Below are 18,376 nucleotides of genomic sequence, written 5' to 3' on the forward strand. Positions count from 1 at the left end.
TAATGTGTATCTTATCTGAGCTACAGTTCACAATGCAATTACTGACAACTTCAAGTGCATAACTTCATGGCCATGCAGGACATAGAAAATGCAATCCTCAATTTTGTCATAAGCCTTGCATGCTAATTTTATGAGGGACATTATCATTGAGAAACCAAAGGTTGTTTCACTGGAAATGCAAAAATGGTAATGACTAGGGAGAGGCAGAGGGAGAGATATAAATTAAAGATCTAAATTACTCATGTTACACGTGCTTCCCAGGTCCATGCTCAGACACCTCTGTCTCTCCAGAAGCCAGGTAAGTTCTCTCTTCAGCTCCCACTGAAGACTTTTTGTGTTTTGAGAATGTTTGTTGATTTGAAAGAAGAACTTTAATAGTGGATAACTTTCCTTGGGGTGGTTTTATTTACTTCAGTGGCTACATAGCCACGAAACAGTATCTTCTTCATGTTGTTTGACAGCAGGTTAATTCATTGTATTTCTGGGTTAACCTGCAAGGAATCCCTGTGAGTAAGCTCAGGGGTGAAATGGAAGTCTGAACAGCAGATGGAAGATGTCTTAGCTAGCAGGATGGGTCCTTGATCGCAAAGAACCCCCCAAAGTCTGTAGACTGTCAAAAAAATTATTCTGCCTTAATCTCATTCTTGTTTTAGATTTTTTTAAAGCCTTTATTAACTAATTATTAACATCTCTAGGTAGCTGGAGATGAAGAAAATATAAAATGTAGTTTATTTGTGGTAAATATTAATTGTTCTTAAAAGTTTGTTTGATGAGATAAAAGTAATGTGAACTTACTGTATAAACTGAAAAAATGTAGAAAATTAAAATAAACAAAAATTATAAAAAGGAAACTCTTTCACTTCCACTTAATAATCCATGGCATTACCGTTGAGGAAAAATTGAGCCAAGAATCAAGTTTTCATTCAGTTAGGCGTTGGGGATTAAGAGAGTGAATGCATCCTACCATCTCTGCACAGGATTTTGAATCAATTGAGAAAATATTAGAGAAGGATACACTCTTGGCTTTATTGTTGTTATGGCTGGACCAGAGAACACAGCTTGGATCTGAGGCCATGGGTTTCCTCTGGCTTCCCCTTGCCAGGTTGTGGGTGCAGCATCTGGGCAAGCCAGACGAAGAGGGCAGGCACTGGGCCTGCGGGGAGCTTACCTCAGGGAGGAGGCAGTGGGCAGGCAGATGCAGGCAGGTTCTGACAGAGAGCAAGAGAGAGTCTAACCAAGGCACCTAGCTCCCTGGGGAAATGAGAACCGAGAAGCACCAGATGGTGCCCAGCTGATGCACATCTCCAGTCAAGAGAAGGCTACGCTAGGGGGTGAGAAGCAGGCCACAGGGACTTTTCCATCTTTTTTTTCTTTAAAGAAAACACTGTATTGGGGTATAATTGATATGCATAAAGCTTACATATTTAATGTATACAACTTAATCCCTGTGATCAAGACCATAAACATATATATCACCTTCAGAAGGGTTTGTAGCTATTATCGTTGTCAGAGGAAGTACTGTCTGAAATACTCTCTGAGAGTTCTGCAGCTCAAATACAGGCCTATCTCAGTATCTGAATTTAATTTGTTTATTGAAATATTCCATAACCCCTCTTTTTCTGGATCAATGCAGGAAGAGAAGCAAGAAGGGTTCCCATGATCTAAAGCAATTCCAACAAGCGCTCATTTGGTTTTTCTTTAAAAAATTATTTTTCAATTAAAGTTCACATTCAGTATTATTTTGTATTAGTTTTGATTGTTGTTGCTATTCTAGATCTCACTAGAATCATCATGGAATCACTTGGTGCAGTGACCTTTGGGTTTAATCTTTTCAAAGAGCTGAATAGAGAAAACAATGGCAACATCTTCTTTTCCCCTGCGAGCATCTTAGCGGCTATCGGCATGCTCCTCCTGCGGACCCGGGGAGCCACTGCCACCCGGCTGCAGAAGGTAGGTAAGATGGCAGCCATGGCTTTTCTGGCAGACTCTTTTCTGGGATGGGTCTTCGAAAATTGCCTTGAAAACATGATCTTTTTGACCCATGGGCCAGGAAACAAAGAAAGTGTGTGAGGACATGAAGTAGTTTTAGGTTTATCTCTTCCCTCTCCAAATTCCACCCTGCCATCTGCTCCCTGGTGCTTGAAATTCCTCCAGATGAGGGCTGGGTGAGGCCCTGTCCAAAGACATTAACCTGATAAAGACAGAACCATGCCAACTGGGAAAAGTTGCACAATCCCCACTGGGGTATATGGGACACATCAAAGATGAGTATGTGCATGGGTGAACCAATTTAAGCTCCTCTGAAGACAGCCAGAGCTTTTCATGATTTGGCAAGGAGACAAATCTTCCTGTGTGACACTGAGGAGTCTTTAGCAAATGTCCACTTCCCCTGACTGATTCTGTGTGGGGCTTTCTCTGCTCTGATCCCCGTCATGATATTTTCTGTCTTTTCCAGGTGCCTCTCTCTGAAAAAGACACAGATAGCTCAAGAATCAAAGCTGAAGAAAAAGAGGTGGGAAACATGTCTTACCAACTTCACTAAGGTGGCTTAGTAGATGTGGGCTCACTGGGGAAATGCGTAGAGGAGGTACTACTTCATGCTTTTTTTTTTTTTTTTTTTAATCTTTGTTGAAAGTATTACATATGTCCCCATTTTTCCCCAGTTGACCCCTTCTAGCCCATCCCCACCCCCACCCCAGGCCTCCACCACCCTATTGTCTGTGTTCATGGGTTATGCATACAAGTTCTTTGGTTGATCTCTTCCCTTCTACTCACCCACCCCCTCCTCCCCTCTGAGATTCGACAGCCTGTTCCATGCCTCTATAAGCCATAATAATCACAGCAGTGCAATAATGTTACTAGGGTTATACAATTATAATAAACCATTAGTGTTAAGAGGAGAGCTTAACTTGAATGCACACTAACCACTATGATAGATCCTGGTAAAGGCTAACAGACTGAGAAAGTCCCTATAGCAGAGTAGATGGGTTTGGAGTGAAACAGATTTGGGTTCAAATCCTGGCCCAGTTAGTTAACAGTTGTGCTACTTTGAGCAAGTTATTAATCTTCTTTGGGCCTTTATAAATATAGTAGACTGTCTGGCACACTGGTGACTTGCCTAGTGGTGGTCATGGTAGTAGTAAGTGATATTTTTACTACATTGTATTTTTATTTTAAGTCCCTTCATTGCCTGCTCTGATGTTTTATTAAAAAAAAAACTAGAGGCCCGGTGCAAGAAATTCATGCACAAGGGTGGGGGGGGGGGGGGTCCTTAGCCCGGCCTGTACCCTGTCCAATCTGGGACCCCTCGGACATCCCACTCACCTGCCTGACTGCCTGATCGCATCTAACCACCCTTCCTGATAACCCCTAATCACCTCTGCCTGCCTGCCTGATCACCCCTAACCACCTCTGCCTGATGGCCTGGTTGCCCCTAACCACCCTCCCCTGCCAGCCTGGTCACCCCTAACTGCCTCTGCCTCAGCCCCCACCATCATGGCTTTGTCCAGAAGGACATCTGGATGGATGTCTGGAAGACATGTGGTCTAATTAGCATATTACTCTTGTATTAGTATAGATATTAGCACAGGATTAATGTCTTCTTGGGGTCTCTTTCAGCTGTAGGGTTGTAATATTCCTCCCCTGAAATACAGAGTATGCAAACATTGGAGGGATATTAAGTCCATAGGTTGGTGTTGGCATTTGGAGATGGTTAGAGCTCTCAGGAAGGGCATATCTGACTTGACAGTAGTCATAGCTCAGCCCCAGACCCTCATAAAATCAGGGGTCAAGTCACCCAGCAATATGAACGATTCATTTTACATCCAACATGTCCAGGTTGTCTGGTTTCCTCATGTGTATATAGAGAGTCAGGCTTCCTTCCAGGTTTTGTAAAACAGAGTTGGGATAGACAACTGCTCTGCTGTCCACTCAGTCAAGAAACACAGTTGTTTGACAGTACTTTCCCTCCCAAATAGAATCTTTGTGTGAATTGAAAAAAAAAAAAGAACAGAGATACTAGAAAATTTAAGATAGTATGTGGTTCAGATTTGTGGTTCTCATTTCATTTCTATGAGACAGCACCGGTTTATAGCATATATTTGGGAGGTAGGGTGGGTGCATGTTCCACTTTATTAAGTATTACCTAATGTTGCCTGGCCAGTGTGGCTCAGTGGAGGCCAGGAGGTCATGGTTCAATTCCCAGTCTGGGCACATGCTGGGGTTAGGGGATTGATCCCCAATAGGGGGCATACAGGAAGCAGCCCCATCAATAATTCTCTCTCATCATTGATGTTTCTATTTCTTTCTTTCTCCCTTTCCCTTCCTCTCTGAAATCAATTATACACACACACACACACACACATATATATATATACACTAGAAGCTTGGTGCACAAAATTCATGCACAGATAGGGTGCCTAGGCCTGGCTGGCAATCAGGGCCATTTGGCAGGGTGATCTGGGACTGGTGATTGATTGATTGATTGATTGGTAATGATTGTGACTACTTTAGATACTTCATATGAGTGGAAGCATACTAGTATGTATCTGTTTGTATGTGTGTGAGTGTGTGTGTGCGCGTGTGCACGCAAATGGCTTATTTTGTTTACATATGTCTTTGAGATTTATCCATGTTGACACATATGACAATATTTCCTCCTTTTTAAAAGGCTGCATGATATTCCTTTGTATTTATATACCACAATTACTTTATCCATTCATCTGTTGATGGGCATTTGGGCTGCTTCTACCACTTGGCTATTGAGAATAGTACTGAAAATATATTTTTATTGATTTAAGAGAGGATGGGAGAGGGAGAGAGAGAAACATCAATGATGAGAGAATCATCGATGGGTTGCCTCTTGCATGCCCCCTACTGGGGATCGATCCCACAACCTGGGCATGTACCCTGATTGGGGAATTGAACTGTGACGTCCTGGTTCATAGGTCAATACTCAACCACTGAGCCACACTAGCTGGGCTCACTGTGGTTTTGATAGTTACATTCTTCTTATGATTAGTGGTGTTGGGCATCTTTTCAGATGCTGTTGGCCATTTGCATGTTTTCTTTGGGGAAGCGTCCAGTCAAGTTCTTTGCCCATATTTTTCATTGGGTTACTTTTGTTGTTGTTGAGTTGTAGAAGTTTATTATATAGTCTGGACATTAACCCCCCATCAAATATATAATTTGCAAGTATTTCCTCTCATTATGCAGGTTGCCTTTTCACTCTGTTGATTGTTTGATGAGCAGAAGTTTTTTAGTTTGATTTAATTCCATTTGTTTTTGTCTTTGTTGCCTGTGCTTTTGATGTCATGCTCAAGAAATCATTACCAAATCCAGTGTCCTAAAGTTTTCCTCTTATGTCTTCTTCTAGTAGTTTTATAGTTGTAGGTGTTATTGCAAGTCTTTAACCTATTTTGAGTCTTTTTTTTGTATATGTGTAAGGTAAGGGTCCAACTTCATGCTTTTGCAAGTAGATATTCAGTTTTCCCAGCACCTTGTTTTGAATAGACTGTCCTTTTCTCATTGTGTGGTCTTGGCACCCTTGTTGAAAATTATTTGGCCATTTAAGCAAGGGTTTATTTCTGGACTATTTATTATTTCTGTTGGTCCAGATATCTTATATATCTTTCTTTGTGCCAGTATCACACCATTTTGCTTACTGATGCTTTGTAGTATATTTTAAAATAAGGAAGTGTGAAGCCTCCAACTTTACTCTTTATTTTCTAGGTTGCTCTGGTTACTCAGGGTTCCTTGAGATTCCATATGAATTTTCGTTTTTTTTTCCTATTAAAAAAAGTTACTGGGATTTTGATAGGGATTCTATTGAATCTATACATCACTTTGGGTAATAGAAATATTTCAATTATATTACATCCTCCAATCATTAGCATGGAATGTCTTCCCATTTATTTGTATTTTCTTTAATTTTTTGAAGCAATATTTTGTAGTTTCAGTGAACAAGTCTTTTACCTTCTTAGTTATGTAATTTGTCTTTTTTGATATTACAGTATATGGGATTATTTTCTTAATTACTTTTTGCATTGGTCAATGTTATTGTATAGAGATATAACTGATTTTTTAATGTAGATTTTGTGTTCTGCAATTTGCTAAATTAATTTATCAGTTGTAACATTTTTTTGTGGAATCTTTAAGACTTTCTACATGTAGAAATTTATCTATTTCTTCTAGGCTATTCATTACTTTGATATAGATACTTGTGCATAGTAGTTCCTTATAGTCCTTTTAATTTCCAGACATTTCTAATTTTACTTATTGGAGTATTCTGTTATTTTCTTAGTCTAGCTAAGGGTTTGTCAATTTTGTTGATCTTCTTAAAAAACAACAACCCATAACTCTTGCTTTTGTTTATTTTTCTTTTGTTTTTCTACTGTCTATTTTGTTTATTTCTGCTTTAAATGTAACTCTAACTTTTGGTTTAGTTTGTTCTTTTCCTAGTCCCTTGAGATGTAAAGTTAAGTTGTTGATTTAATTTGTTCCTTTGATTGGGTCATGTTTCCTTGTTTCTTTGCATGCTTGTTATCTTCTGTTGGGATTTTGGCATTTGGAAACCCAGCCATAAGAAATTAAAATATATATATTTGTTGTTGTTGTTGATTTTAGAGAGGGAAGGAGAGGGAGAGATAGAAATATCAATGATGAGAATCATTGATTGGCTACCTCCTACACACCCCACTCTGGGATCTAGTTCACAACCCGGGCATGTGCCTTGACGAGGAATTGAACTGTGAATTCCTGGTTCATAGGTTGACACTCAACCATTGAGCCACACCAGCAAGGCAGGAAAAACTTTTTTAAACCAGGCTGACCAGAGATTCTGGAGATGTCTTAAGCCTTTCCTGGGGCTGCATTCTCTCTGGGAAGGTGTTTGTGATGTCCCAATTGAAGTTAGTCTGTTTCTATTCAGGAGCTCTCCCTGGTGTCTATCTGTGGTACTGCAGAATTTGGTGACTGTTAATTGACTTTGTTCTTAGTGGCTATCCTGATGCCCTATTCCTGTCAGCACTTATGTTCAGGCAAGACAGAAACCAAGCCCTCAGTCAGCTTCTGGAAAGGTCAGAATGTTAGTTATACATCGCACTCTTCTTTTTCTCTCCCCAGGGAGCTATGATTTTTTTTTTAAAACTAGGCTTCAATGCAGTTGGTTTCACGCTCAGTGGGATACAGAAACCTCTTAACTGATTTCCTGATTTCTTACAAATGTATTTGTTTCTTGTATTGTTGTTAAGTCAGTATCTCTAGTTTGGGGCTTTTTGTTCTTAATCTTTTTTTTAATTAAATATATTTTATTGATTTTTTTACAGAGAGGAAGGGAGAGAGATAGAGAGTTAGAAACATTGATGAGAGAGAAACATTGATCAGCTGCCTCCTGCACATCTCCTACTGGGGATGTCCCTGCAACCTAGGTACATGCCCTTTACCGGAATCGAACCTGGGACCTTTCAGTCCGCAGGCTGAAGCTCTATCCACTGAGCCAAACCGGTTTCGGCTTATTCTTAATCTTGATGACATCACTCCTGGGAAGTTTCTTTAGTAAAGACTTGTGTGTAGTAGATGCTATCAGGTTGCATTAACCTTTGTTTGCTCTTGAATGAATATTAAACTATGTGTTGCATTCTAAGTTGAGATTTTTTCTCAACTCTTTGAAGATAGCATTCTTCTCTCTGTGTCTAATGTTGCTGTTAAGAAGTTGGCTTATTTGACAATCTTTAGTAGGTGATCTCTCTGGCTGCATTTAAGTTTTGCTGTCTGTTTTTGTTGTTTCTGAATTTTACTGCAATGTGTCTAGATGTGGAGTTATTAATTTACCAAGACATATTTACTGTGCTTTCTCAATATGAAAATTCATAGTTTTTATCAATTCTGAAAAAGTCTCAGTCAATTAATATTTTGAATAATGCATGTACTCCAGTCTTTATTGTCTATTGGAAGGATGCTACAATTTGTATTCTATCTTCTAGATTTCTTTGTCATACATATTTTCATCACTTTTTGTCTTTATGTTTCATTATGAGAAAATTATTCAGATCTATCAAGTCTATCAATTTAGCAGTGCCTAATTGGCTGTTAAACCCATCTATTGAGCTTTAAAATTTTTTAATAAATCTTTATTGTTCAGATTATTACAGTTGTCCCCCCTTTTCCCCCCCATAGCTCCCCTCTACCCAGTTCCCACCTCACCCTCTGCCCTTACCTCCCACCCCCACTGTCCTCATCCATAGGTGCACATTTTTTGTTGCTGGGTCATACACATGGAAAAAGTAGTTATTTCCATCCACGACGTGTCCCTGTGTTCGGCCTCACAGGGACCGTCTCAGCCTCACAAGGGCCGTCACAGCCTCACAGCGGGTGCCGCATCTCATGTTGGGGGTGAAGGTGCGAGACAGAAGCTCCTCTCGCTGTCTCTCCTGCTGCTCCATTGCATATCGCCGATGCTGGAAGTTTCTGGGAGCATTCTGCAGGTGCTGGACATCATACTTTAACTGGTCAACACGAAGTTTGGCATTTTGTCTTTTGTTGGGCAGCTCCTTGTTGGACGAAATCTCCAGGTGTTCTTGCTGGCTGAATATCTGGTATGCTTGCTTGGATTTCATTTTCTACTAAGTGCACAGACTGCTTGTCTGCCGTCTCCCGGCGTCCCATGTGAGACTGGATCTGGTGGACCTGTTTGTGCGTTTGCTGGTACAGCGGTTCCATGTTGCCGGACCAGCCGGGTCCAGTACCGGCTTCCTCCAAACCTGATTCTGCTTCTTGAGTGTGTCCCTTATGGGTGCAAGGAGTTGAAATCTGCAGTTTGTTGGGTTAAGCTGCAAAAGTGCAGGTGGTACCTTTTGTGCCACTGGCACAGCTTGGGTGGGGATGTAAATTGAGTAGGGTGGGGCCTCAGGGAATCACCAAGGAGGAGCAAACAGCAATGGCGTCTCCGAGTCCCCGAGTGCCGGTGAGCAGCTCAGCGAGAAAGCGGCCCTCGCTTTCCGACCTGCTGCAAGGCCGTCCCGCCTCTCCCCGTAGGGGTCTGGGACCTCAGAATCCTGCCCCAAATAAGCTCAGTGGATTCGAGAGTTTGTGACCCCTTTCGATTGAAAAAAAACCGTGCATCCAGTTGCAGCCCGCCTGGCTCGCGACTCTGTACCTCTGTTCTTGGTGCCTCTGCATATCCTACTCAGTCTCAATGCTCTTCTTTCTTTCCTTCCAGTTGTAGAACTTCCACTGGGCCAGCTTTCCCATGGTTCTGAATGATCGCTGTTTTGTCTTATAGTTGGTATTTTCAATGTTGTTGTGGGAGGCAGCACGCACAGGTCTGTACCTTATGCTGCCATCTTGGTTCTCTCGAGCTTTTAAATTTTAATGCTTACTGAACATATAGGAATTCTAGTTGATTATAAAATGAACCTGGAATTTGATAGCAGTGTCTTGTTTCTCAAAGTACTGCTTTTTAAGTGTGATATCTGATAATATCAACACTTAAACTCCTTGAGAACCCAATATGGCTGTTTGCCCCCCTCACCCCCCCATCAATTCTTGATGTGGGACTTACTTTCTCATGATTTATAGTTTGGGAATATGAGCGAATATTTGGTTGGTAATCTATGGTTCTCCAGCAAAACCTATGGTATAGTTACCTTTCTAATACAGGTACTTTTTTTTTCTGGAATAAGATCCTGGGATGTTATCAACCCAGGGCCACTTTAAGTTAATTTCTTAGTTTGGGGTTTTCCCATCCACAGAGATAGTATACTTTCAAGCCTGAAACCTGTTTGACAGTAGGCCCTTACTCTCTTTCTCCATTTTTCAGGTCAACTTAGTCACAACTGTCCCACTGAGAAATACTCCCACTACATCCTTCTCTTTATAGCAATCCATTATTCCCTATAGGTTCAACACCTTGATCTGCTCACATCACATATCAGTCAACCTGAGCAGCCATGAATGATCACTGGACATTTAAAGGTTCACAATAACAAGGAGGGAGGCAAAGGTCAAATTTAGCCTCAGATACTTTGTTAGAGAAGCATGTTTTTCCATCTGAATGTCTTCAAATGTTCATTAGTTCATTAGCATAAAAATTAACTGAGTGTCTTTTAAGTGCCAGACACTACTCTGGGCATTGAGTAGTCAGTCATGAAATAAAAAGATGAAGCAAGCAAATAAACAAAAGACCCATGGGCTTTATATTCTAGAGGAAGAAAACCTTTCCGTTCTCAGTGCAATCAGGGATAAGCTTTTCCGTTCAAAATTTAAATGATTCTCTCTGGAATCCAGCGTGAATGATGGATAGAGGTAGCCAGACATCACTTAACAGGCAGGGGGCAGTGTTCCTCTCTGTTTTAGGGACATAAGCTCTGTCATCTGGCCCTGCCATGAAGCACTCACTTCTCAGCCTTCAATCAGAAAATGGATGGATTCTACAAAAAATGTCTAGAAAAGTTTTTTACCTCCCGCCCCCCCCAGAGATAAGAAAAAAATATCCGTTCAGTCCAGTATATAGCTAACAAAGGGCTGCTTACACCATCAGGATTTACTTTTTTTATCCATTGTCTGGAACAGATATGGCCAAGTTTAAGTGGCTAAGAGTCATCTGAGGAATCATTTACTTCCTCCAGTTGCTTAGTATTGTGGGAAGGTAAAAGCAAGCTTATGAGCCACTTAGTGGGCAATTACATTTGAGATGAAAAATGCAACCTGAGCCAGAAAAGCTAGATCTGTGGTATTGGGCCAAAGAGCAAGCTTCTTTGTGGAGCTGAGGTTGGTTGTGACTTACATTAGTGATTTGTGTAAAAGCCAGCTGACATCCAGGGGCCACACCAAATTCACAGGCCATCCTCAAGGCTGCCAAGCTGAGGGAGAGACCCAGCAGCCATGTCTTTCTGGGGCAGAATTTAGGCTTGCTTTTGCTAAGGTAAGTCATTGAGTTTTTGTTTTTGTTTTGAAGATTGAGAAGACCGAAGAGATATACCATCAATTCCAAACATTTTTGAGTGAAATAAGCAAACCCAATAATAATTATGAGCTGAAAATAGCCAACAGGCTATTTGGAGAGAAGACATACCTTTTCCTTCAAGTAAGTTTTGCTGTGTCCACCACTTCTGTGAGTGGTATTCATGAATGGCCAATGGCTCTGTTAGGACTGTGGGTCCTGGTGGCATGCTGCCTACATTGACTGCCTGGCTTGGCCCAGATCACCTGGCACCCCCCTGCCTATTTTTCAGACATCCTGGCCCCTTGAGAGCTCCTTTGTAATCTTGGCAGTTTAAATCTGATTTTTGCTTTAACCCTATTACACCTGCATAAAAGGTGCATGGAAGTACTCAAAGTGATCTGCCCCAAACCCTGCATAGAATATTAGTGATCTTGAACATATTTAGAGATGTTGGCAATAGATAAATTGAATTTCAAACCCTTTCTATTCCTTCCCTGTTTCTCCTAAAGAAATACTTAGATTATGTTGAAAAATATTATCATGCTTCTCTGGAACCAGTTGATTTTGTAAATGCAGCAGATGAAAGTCGAAAGAAGATTAATTCCTGGGTTGAAAGCCAAACACATGGTAGAGTATGGATGGGTCATTCATCATAAAAACGCTCCTTGAGTGCCCACTGTGAGTGAAGCCCTGTGGTTGGCACTGCGTGGGGGACCAGGGTGGACAAGCTTTGGGAGGGGACTTGGTATGGGCTTTCCAGGGCTGGAAAGGCAGGCCTGAGCATGAGGGGTGGGAGGAGGCACTGCAAATTATAGAGAAAGCCAAGGAGAATCAGAGGGGATCATAGAGCCAAATTCATGGAAACACTTAGTGGAGAATTATTTACACCGGTTGAGGTTCATAATATCTTTGAGGGTCCTGAAACTGGGTCATGTCTGTCTTGGGTACATAGTCTTTCCTTTATATCAGAGCATTCCTGAGTCTGGGTCTTTGAGTGGAAATATAGGGGGTTTCCTTTCTCATTATCAAGTGAGAAACACTCAGCTCTTTCATCAAGACCTGCTTTTGTGTCCAGCCATGTGGCTCAGTTGGTTGGAGCATCATCCCATACACCAAAGTGGTTTAGGGTTTGATTACTGTTCAGGGCACATATCTAGGTTGTGGGTTCAATTCCTGATTGGAGCACATACAGGAGGCAACAGATTGATGTCTCTCTCTCTCTCTCCCTTCTTCTCTGTCTAAAGTCAATAAACATATCCTCTGGTGGCATCAAGTGGGTAAAAATAATAATAGCTAACATTTACTGAGTTCTTATTGTTAGCCAGACAGTGATCTAAGTGATGTACACACATTAGATCATTTACTCCTTTCAACAACCCTATGAAGCGGTTTCATTCCTGTTTTACTCATTTGGAAATTGAGGCACAGAGAGCTTAAGGAACTTGCCCATAATTCCTTAACTGATAAGAGGCAAAACTGGATGCTCACAGAGGCAATCTGATCTCAGAGCCTAAACTCTTTAACCCTCACACCTCAATCCATTCAATGGGATAAATAGGCGGGGGACAGTGAGAACTTCCAGTGAACCCATGGTCTGCAGAGCCTGCAGGTGCTGACCGGGCTGAGGTTTTTATTGTTTGTTTTTGTTAATCCTCACCAGAGGACATTTTTTCCATTGATTTTTCCAGAGAGAGTAGAAATGAGGGGAAAGACACACAGAGAGAAACATCAAAGTGGGAGAGACACATTGATTGGTTGCCTCTGGCATGTGCCCTGAGGAGGACTGAGCCTGCAACTGAGGTATGTGACCTTGACCGGGAATTGAACCCGAGACCCTTGAGTGCACCGATGTGAGCTGATGCTCTAACCACTGAGTCAAACCAGCTAGGGCCTGGCTGAAGTTTTTAATGACCAGTCAAGTCCCCCTGCATCGTATCTGCCGTGCCTATCACTAGTAATTTCGAAGATGGGCCACGTTTGTTGTTGTTTGTTTGCAGAAAACATCAAGGACCTGTTTCCTGATGCCACTCTAAGCAGCACCACGAAGCTGGTGCTGGTGAACATTGTGCATTTTAAAGGGCAATGGGACAGGGAGTTTAAGAAAGAACATACCAAGGAGGAGGAATTTTGGCTGGATAAGGTATGGTTCTTTAACTATTGATGTGCTTACACATAGAATGTACATTCTGAAGTCATATTTCCATCAATGTGCAGGGTGGACAGACAGTGCTGATTTGGAGGGTCTGAGCGTTAGCACTGTTTTAGGTTGAGAGCACCATTTCGGTGAGCTCGCCTGGTCGTCTCATGCCTCTTTGGACACTGGGTGCTCTGTGAATTTGTTACAGAACACAAGTAAACCTGTGCAGATGATGACACAGCGTGACTCCTTCAGCTTCACTCTAGTGAAGGACCTGCAGGCCCAAATTCTGGGGATTCCATATAAAAACAGTGACCTAAGCATGTTCGTGTTGCTGCCCAATGACATTGATGGTCTGGAGAAGGTAAAACCTGGCACCTCCCCATTCTTGCTTTCATTTCTGGAGGCTCTGCATCTCAGAGCTTATTCTTGGTGAGCCTGGAAGCGGGGCTTCTGATTGGGAGCTGGTGTCTGGCGGTGCCCAGTGGAAACTATTTCTGCCTCTGTGCAGGATGTCTAATGTGGAGCGATAGATGACATCAGGTGTATTGAGAATGATCAACACTAAAATATTTGGGAATGAGCTAAAATAAACATTTAAGGGACTGTAAAGATCACCCAGTATTCTGAGAAATGGTTGATTATGTAGTCACCTCTTTTCCAGAAAAAAAATCACATGTGCACATATCCAGCAAATTTTGCATGCCATTCAGACCTTCTGAATTTTTTTTAGACCTCCAATTTTTAAAGAAGTTTTAGGTTTACAACAAACTGAGAAAAAGTTACAGAGGTTTCCCACACACCTCCTGTCCCACACATGTGTACCTCCCACATAATCAACACCACTTATCAGGAAAAAAATGGTTCTTTTTTTTTTTCCAAGGATGATCTTATATACAGTAATCACCCAAAGTCCATCAGACCCTTAATCTTGAAATCCTTGATGTATTCCTACCCACTTTGCTGTTAAAATATTGATGTGGCTAGTATCCTGTGTTTTTGAAATCAGAAAGGCTTTGCTTCAAATCCCTATATCTCTATTTAGTAGCATTATGTCCTTTGAAGCTATTTAACTTCCTTGAACCTCAATATTTTTCCATCTATAAAATGGGCCTCATAGTTTTAATATGTAGTATTGTAATGATTAGTGACCATACTCTATCTTTGTCTTTATCTCTATCTCTGTCTCTGTCTCTGTCTCTATCTCTAACAAGCACAGAACAGCAAGTGAATCAATGGCTAATAGTATTTATTATACATTGGAAATTATTTGGGACAGCAAAATGGCAATATATTTAAGAGCTTTAAGAATTTTGTTACTCTAACTCAAAAATTCCAGTTGTGGAAATTATTCTAGGGAAATAATTCAGAAGAAAAAAATTGCCCTTCTGAGTCAAATTTGTAATTTCTGCACTAAATACATTAGGATACCTAATTTGAAATTCATAATAATAATTATATTTGTATCTACAGAATCTATCATCTGTTAAAATGCATGATTACATACTAGTTACTTGTAAAGTGAATGAATGGGTTAATGTTGGGTAAAATGTATCAATTTGATGAAAATATCTATCAGCTTGAAGATATGTTGATGAGTTATGCAGTATAAAATGGACAGTCACTGTGACTGAATTAATATTTATATGTAAATATGTTAATATGTATTATATATTTATAATAAACATTATATTAGTCACCAATTAATATATTATATAAATTATAATTTGCTTATTATATAATTTATATAAACATATTTTATCTTTAAAATTATATATAATATATATGCATACAAAGACACTAGGGAAATAGTAAGAAATTGCATTTCTCATCTTTAAAAATTCACAAAATGCTATTGACTTTTCATATATGCACAGAAAATTTAAATAGATGACTATAAGACAAGTGCCTGCTATATGAAGACAACAGCCTAGCAAAATGAAATGTCTACTTTTGTTACTAAAATTAATGATTTCTGACCTATACAAATGAGTGTTAAACTGTTTCAAATAATAAACTGATTATTATTGATAATCATGCCATTCTCCCCCCTCCCTTTTTTTCCTTAATAGATTATAAATGAAGTAAGTCCTGAGAAATTAGTGGAGTGGACTAACCCAGGGCAGATGAAGGAAAGGACTGTGGATTTGCACTTGCCCCGATTTGAGGTGGAAGATAGTTATAATCTGGAGGCGGCGCTGGGCGCCATGGGGCTGGGGGATGCCTTCAGTGAGCTGGAGGCTGACTATTCAGGGATGTCCCCACGTTCAGGGCTGCATGCCCAGAAGTTTCTGCACGGGTCCTTTGTGGTGGTGACTGAGGAAGGTACCGAGGCTGCAGCGAGCACCGGGATGGGCTTTGCGGTTACATCAGAGCCCAGTTATGAAACTTTTCACTGCAATCATCCCTTCCTGTTCTTCATCCGGCACAACGAGTCAAACAGTGTCCTCTTCTTTGGCAAATTTTCCTCTCCTTAGGCCAGTCACTGGCTTGGCAGAAAACCAGTGTTGGAGTATTAATATGACTATGGTAGTAGCCCATTCTTTGAAGAAATTTGATTTTCTTGCTTGCATTTCAATCCAGCCCTCAAAATGTATGATTTAGTGACTGTACTGGGTGTGTGTGTTTATAATTTTCTTTAAAAGTGAAATGTCCTTTTGTTTGTGTCATGTATAAAGTGAGTTAAATCAAGGCTTATAAATATGCTGTTGATTTCTTCTAAAAGTAAATTAACGACTTGTAGTTTTATGCACTAATGAAAAAAACTGTCTTGTCAGTAAAGACTATGGATTAATGATTTTGGGAGTCTCTCCAGCTCTAATATTTCAAAGGATTATAATAAAAAGTGAAATAAAACAGTAGTTTACTCAATTCATGTGCTACCTTTCTCTTTCTCAGCTATTAGTGTGGCAAACTGCATATAGGAAAAAAGAATTTAGAAAGACATCAGCCAACATAAATTAAAACTCAAAAGCCAGGATAAAGTGAAACAATATACCAGGCAGAGAGGATGCCCATATTTTCACCCTCTATTCTAACAGAGCATATTATTCATTGTCAATTGCATAAATATCTTGATATTGTAAATAAAGTCAATGTGGTCATAAAATAAAATAGATTCATTTTAATCCTAGAACTTGACTTTTGATAATGTACACCTGTGCAAATACCACCACACTCAACATACAGGATATTTCCATCATTGCCCAGGTTCCCTTGTTCTGTTTCCCTGTCAACCACCCCATGCAGCCTCAGCTCACACAACTGCTGGCCTGCCTGTCTTCAATCATTACAGGGTGTATTCGTCATTTCTAGGGTTTCGTTCAAGTGGATTCATATCATATATTCTCTTTTGTGTCTGGCTTTTTTTGCTGAGCACTGAGATAATCCATGATGTTGGAATACCAGTAGTTCATTAGTTCTTATGGACAAACAGTATTCCATTGTATGGGTAAACCCACATTTTGTTTACCTATTTACCCACTGGGAATTTATGTTGCTTCCAGTTTTTAGCTACTATGCATAGTGCTAGAATGCACATTTGTGTGCATAAATCTTTGTGTGGACATATGCTTTCATTTTTCTTGGGTGGACACCTGTGAGTGAAAATGCTGAGACATATGGTATATACAATATATGTTTAAATTTATAAGAAACTGCCAAAATATTCTCCAAAGTGGTTGTGCCATTTTTCACTCTTATGAGTAATGTTTGAGTATTCCAGTTGCTCTGGGTCCTCACCAGTGGTTGGAGTGGTCAGAGTTCTGCATTATACCCATTCTAGTGGGTGTGAAGGTGGCATCTCATTGTGGTTTTAATGTATGCATTTCCCTTATGACTGATGATGTTGAGAATCTTTTCATGTGCATGTTGGCCATATGCATATCTTCTTTTGTAAAATGTCTATTCAATTTTGTGCCCATTTTTATTAAATTGTTTTCTTATTGTTGACTTGTACTTGTTTTTGATATATTCTGAAAAAAACTGTCAGCTATATGAATTTAATTTTGCTGTCATTGATGGTGTCATTGAGCAATTTAAAATTTTCATGGAGTCCAATTCATTAATTTTTTCACTTATGGTTTCTGTTTTTCTGTCTTATTTAAGATATTTTTGCAAATCTCAAGTTTGCTAAGACTTTTTTATGCTTTCTTTTGGACTCTTATGGCATTAGCTTTTACATTTAGACCTATGATTTACTTTCAATTTTTGTGAAGTAAGGCTTGGGGCTCATTGTTTCTCATGTGGTCTTTCAGTTGTTCCAGCACCATTTGTTGAAAAGATTGTCCTTACCTCAATGACTTAATCACCCTGGAAACTTTATGTCACATGCATGCGTGGATTTGTTTCTGATCCTCTGTTCTTCTACTGATCTAAATGTTTATCATCTGTCAATATCTCCCCATCCCTGAACACATTCTTTCCTGAGATTTGCTTTGTCTAAAAATATAACCACTCAGGCTTCCACATGACTAGTATTGGCATGGTATGCTTTTTTCTATCCTTCCATTTTAATTTAGATGTATCCTTATACTTAAAGGGAGTTTTAATTTTTAAATTAAATTGATTTGGGTGACATTGGGTAATAAGATTATATAGATTTTCAAGTGCACAATTTTATGATAGATCATCTGAATATTGCATTAAAAACAGACATCATATAGTGACATGTTGTGATCATCCCATGGAAATAGAATGGAGTCTCCTTATTCCCACACAAAAAAATTGGTTGAACATTTAGACTGATGATACCACATATGCACCAAGAAAGTATGAAGAGATTGATTACTTACGTAATGAGGCTTTCTGGGGAGAGCATTGCAGGGTCCCTGGCTTAGGAGACCCAGGAGGGCTTTTATTGGGTTAGGATTTGGGTATGGGTGAGGGTTCCTGTGCCTGGTTAAGATGTGATTGCTTGGTTTGCACCTCCTGCAGGTGCCAAGGGAGGGAGCTCAAGGACTTTCTTGCCAGCTGTCCTAAAGAGGCTCTCTTGAACACCCTAGATAGAACCTGTGTGGTGAAGACTGGGTATAAATTCCCTCTGTATCTGAGGCTTCCAGGGGTTCTATACCCTGGCGCTACCCAGACTTAGCCTTCAGCACTTGTCTGGAGCCCTGTTTTCCTCCCATGTTCTGCCCTAGGCAAGTCAGTGCTGGCGTCCTGTCTCTTCTTGAAGGCACTTGTCTTTCCTTAGATTTCAGGCTGAGGGGCAGCCTTACAACTTTCTGATGGGCTTAAGAATTTGTGTATTATCCAGATTTTTATTCTCCCCACCCCCTGTCATGGTGGAGCAGCAC

The 18,376-nt window shown here is 40.3% G+C and overlaps 1 protein-coding gene across 3 annotated transcripts; it reads left to right on the forward strand.

Moving 5' to 3' along the window:
• Positions 1 to 264: 264 nt before the first annotated feature.
• On the forward strand, positions 265 to 16,993 carry SERPINB13 (serpin family B member 13). Of its 3 annotated transcripts, XM_070420425.1 has the most exons (8): positions 265 to 298; positions 1,775 to 1,950; positions 2,456 to 2,512; positions 10,955 to 11,083; positions 11,452 to 11,569; positions 12,940 to 13,082; positions 13,288 to 13,443; positions 15,152 to 16,993. In XM_070420425.1, the coding sequence occupies exons 2-8, from the start codon at positions 1,792 to 1,794 to the stop codon at positions 15,554 to 15,556; spliced, it is 1,167 nt and encodes a 388-aa protein (XP_070276526.1). In that variant the 5' UTR covers positions 265 to 298; positions 1,775 to 1,791; the 3' UTR covers positions 15,557 to 16,993. The 3 variants fall into 3 exon arrangements, with proteins under 3 accessions (XP_070276526.1, XP_070276528.1, XP_070276527.1); XM_070420427.1 differs by lacking the exon at positions 13,288 to 13,443; XM_070420426.1 differs by lacking the exon at positions 2,456 to 2,512.
• The last annotated feature ends 1,383 nt before the right edge of the window (positions 16,994 to 18,376 follow it).

The sequence above is a fragment of the Myotis yumanensis genome, unplaced genomic scaffold, assembly GCF_028538775.1.
Source record: "Myotis yumanensis isolate MYYU_CA2020_CCGP unplaced genomic scaffold, mMyoYum1.0.hap1 SCAF_7, whole genome shotgun sequence".
Lineage (NCBI taxonomy): Eukaryota > Metazoa > Chordata > Mammalia > Chiroptera > Vespertilionidae > Myotis > Myotis yumanensis.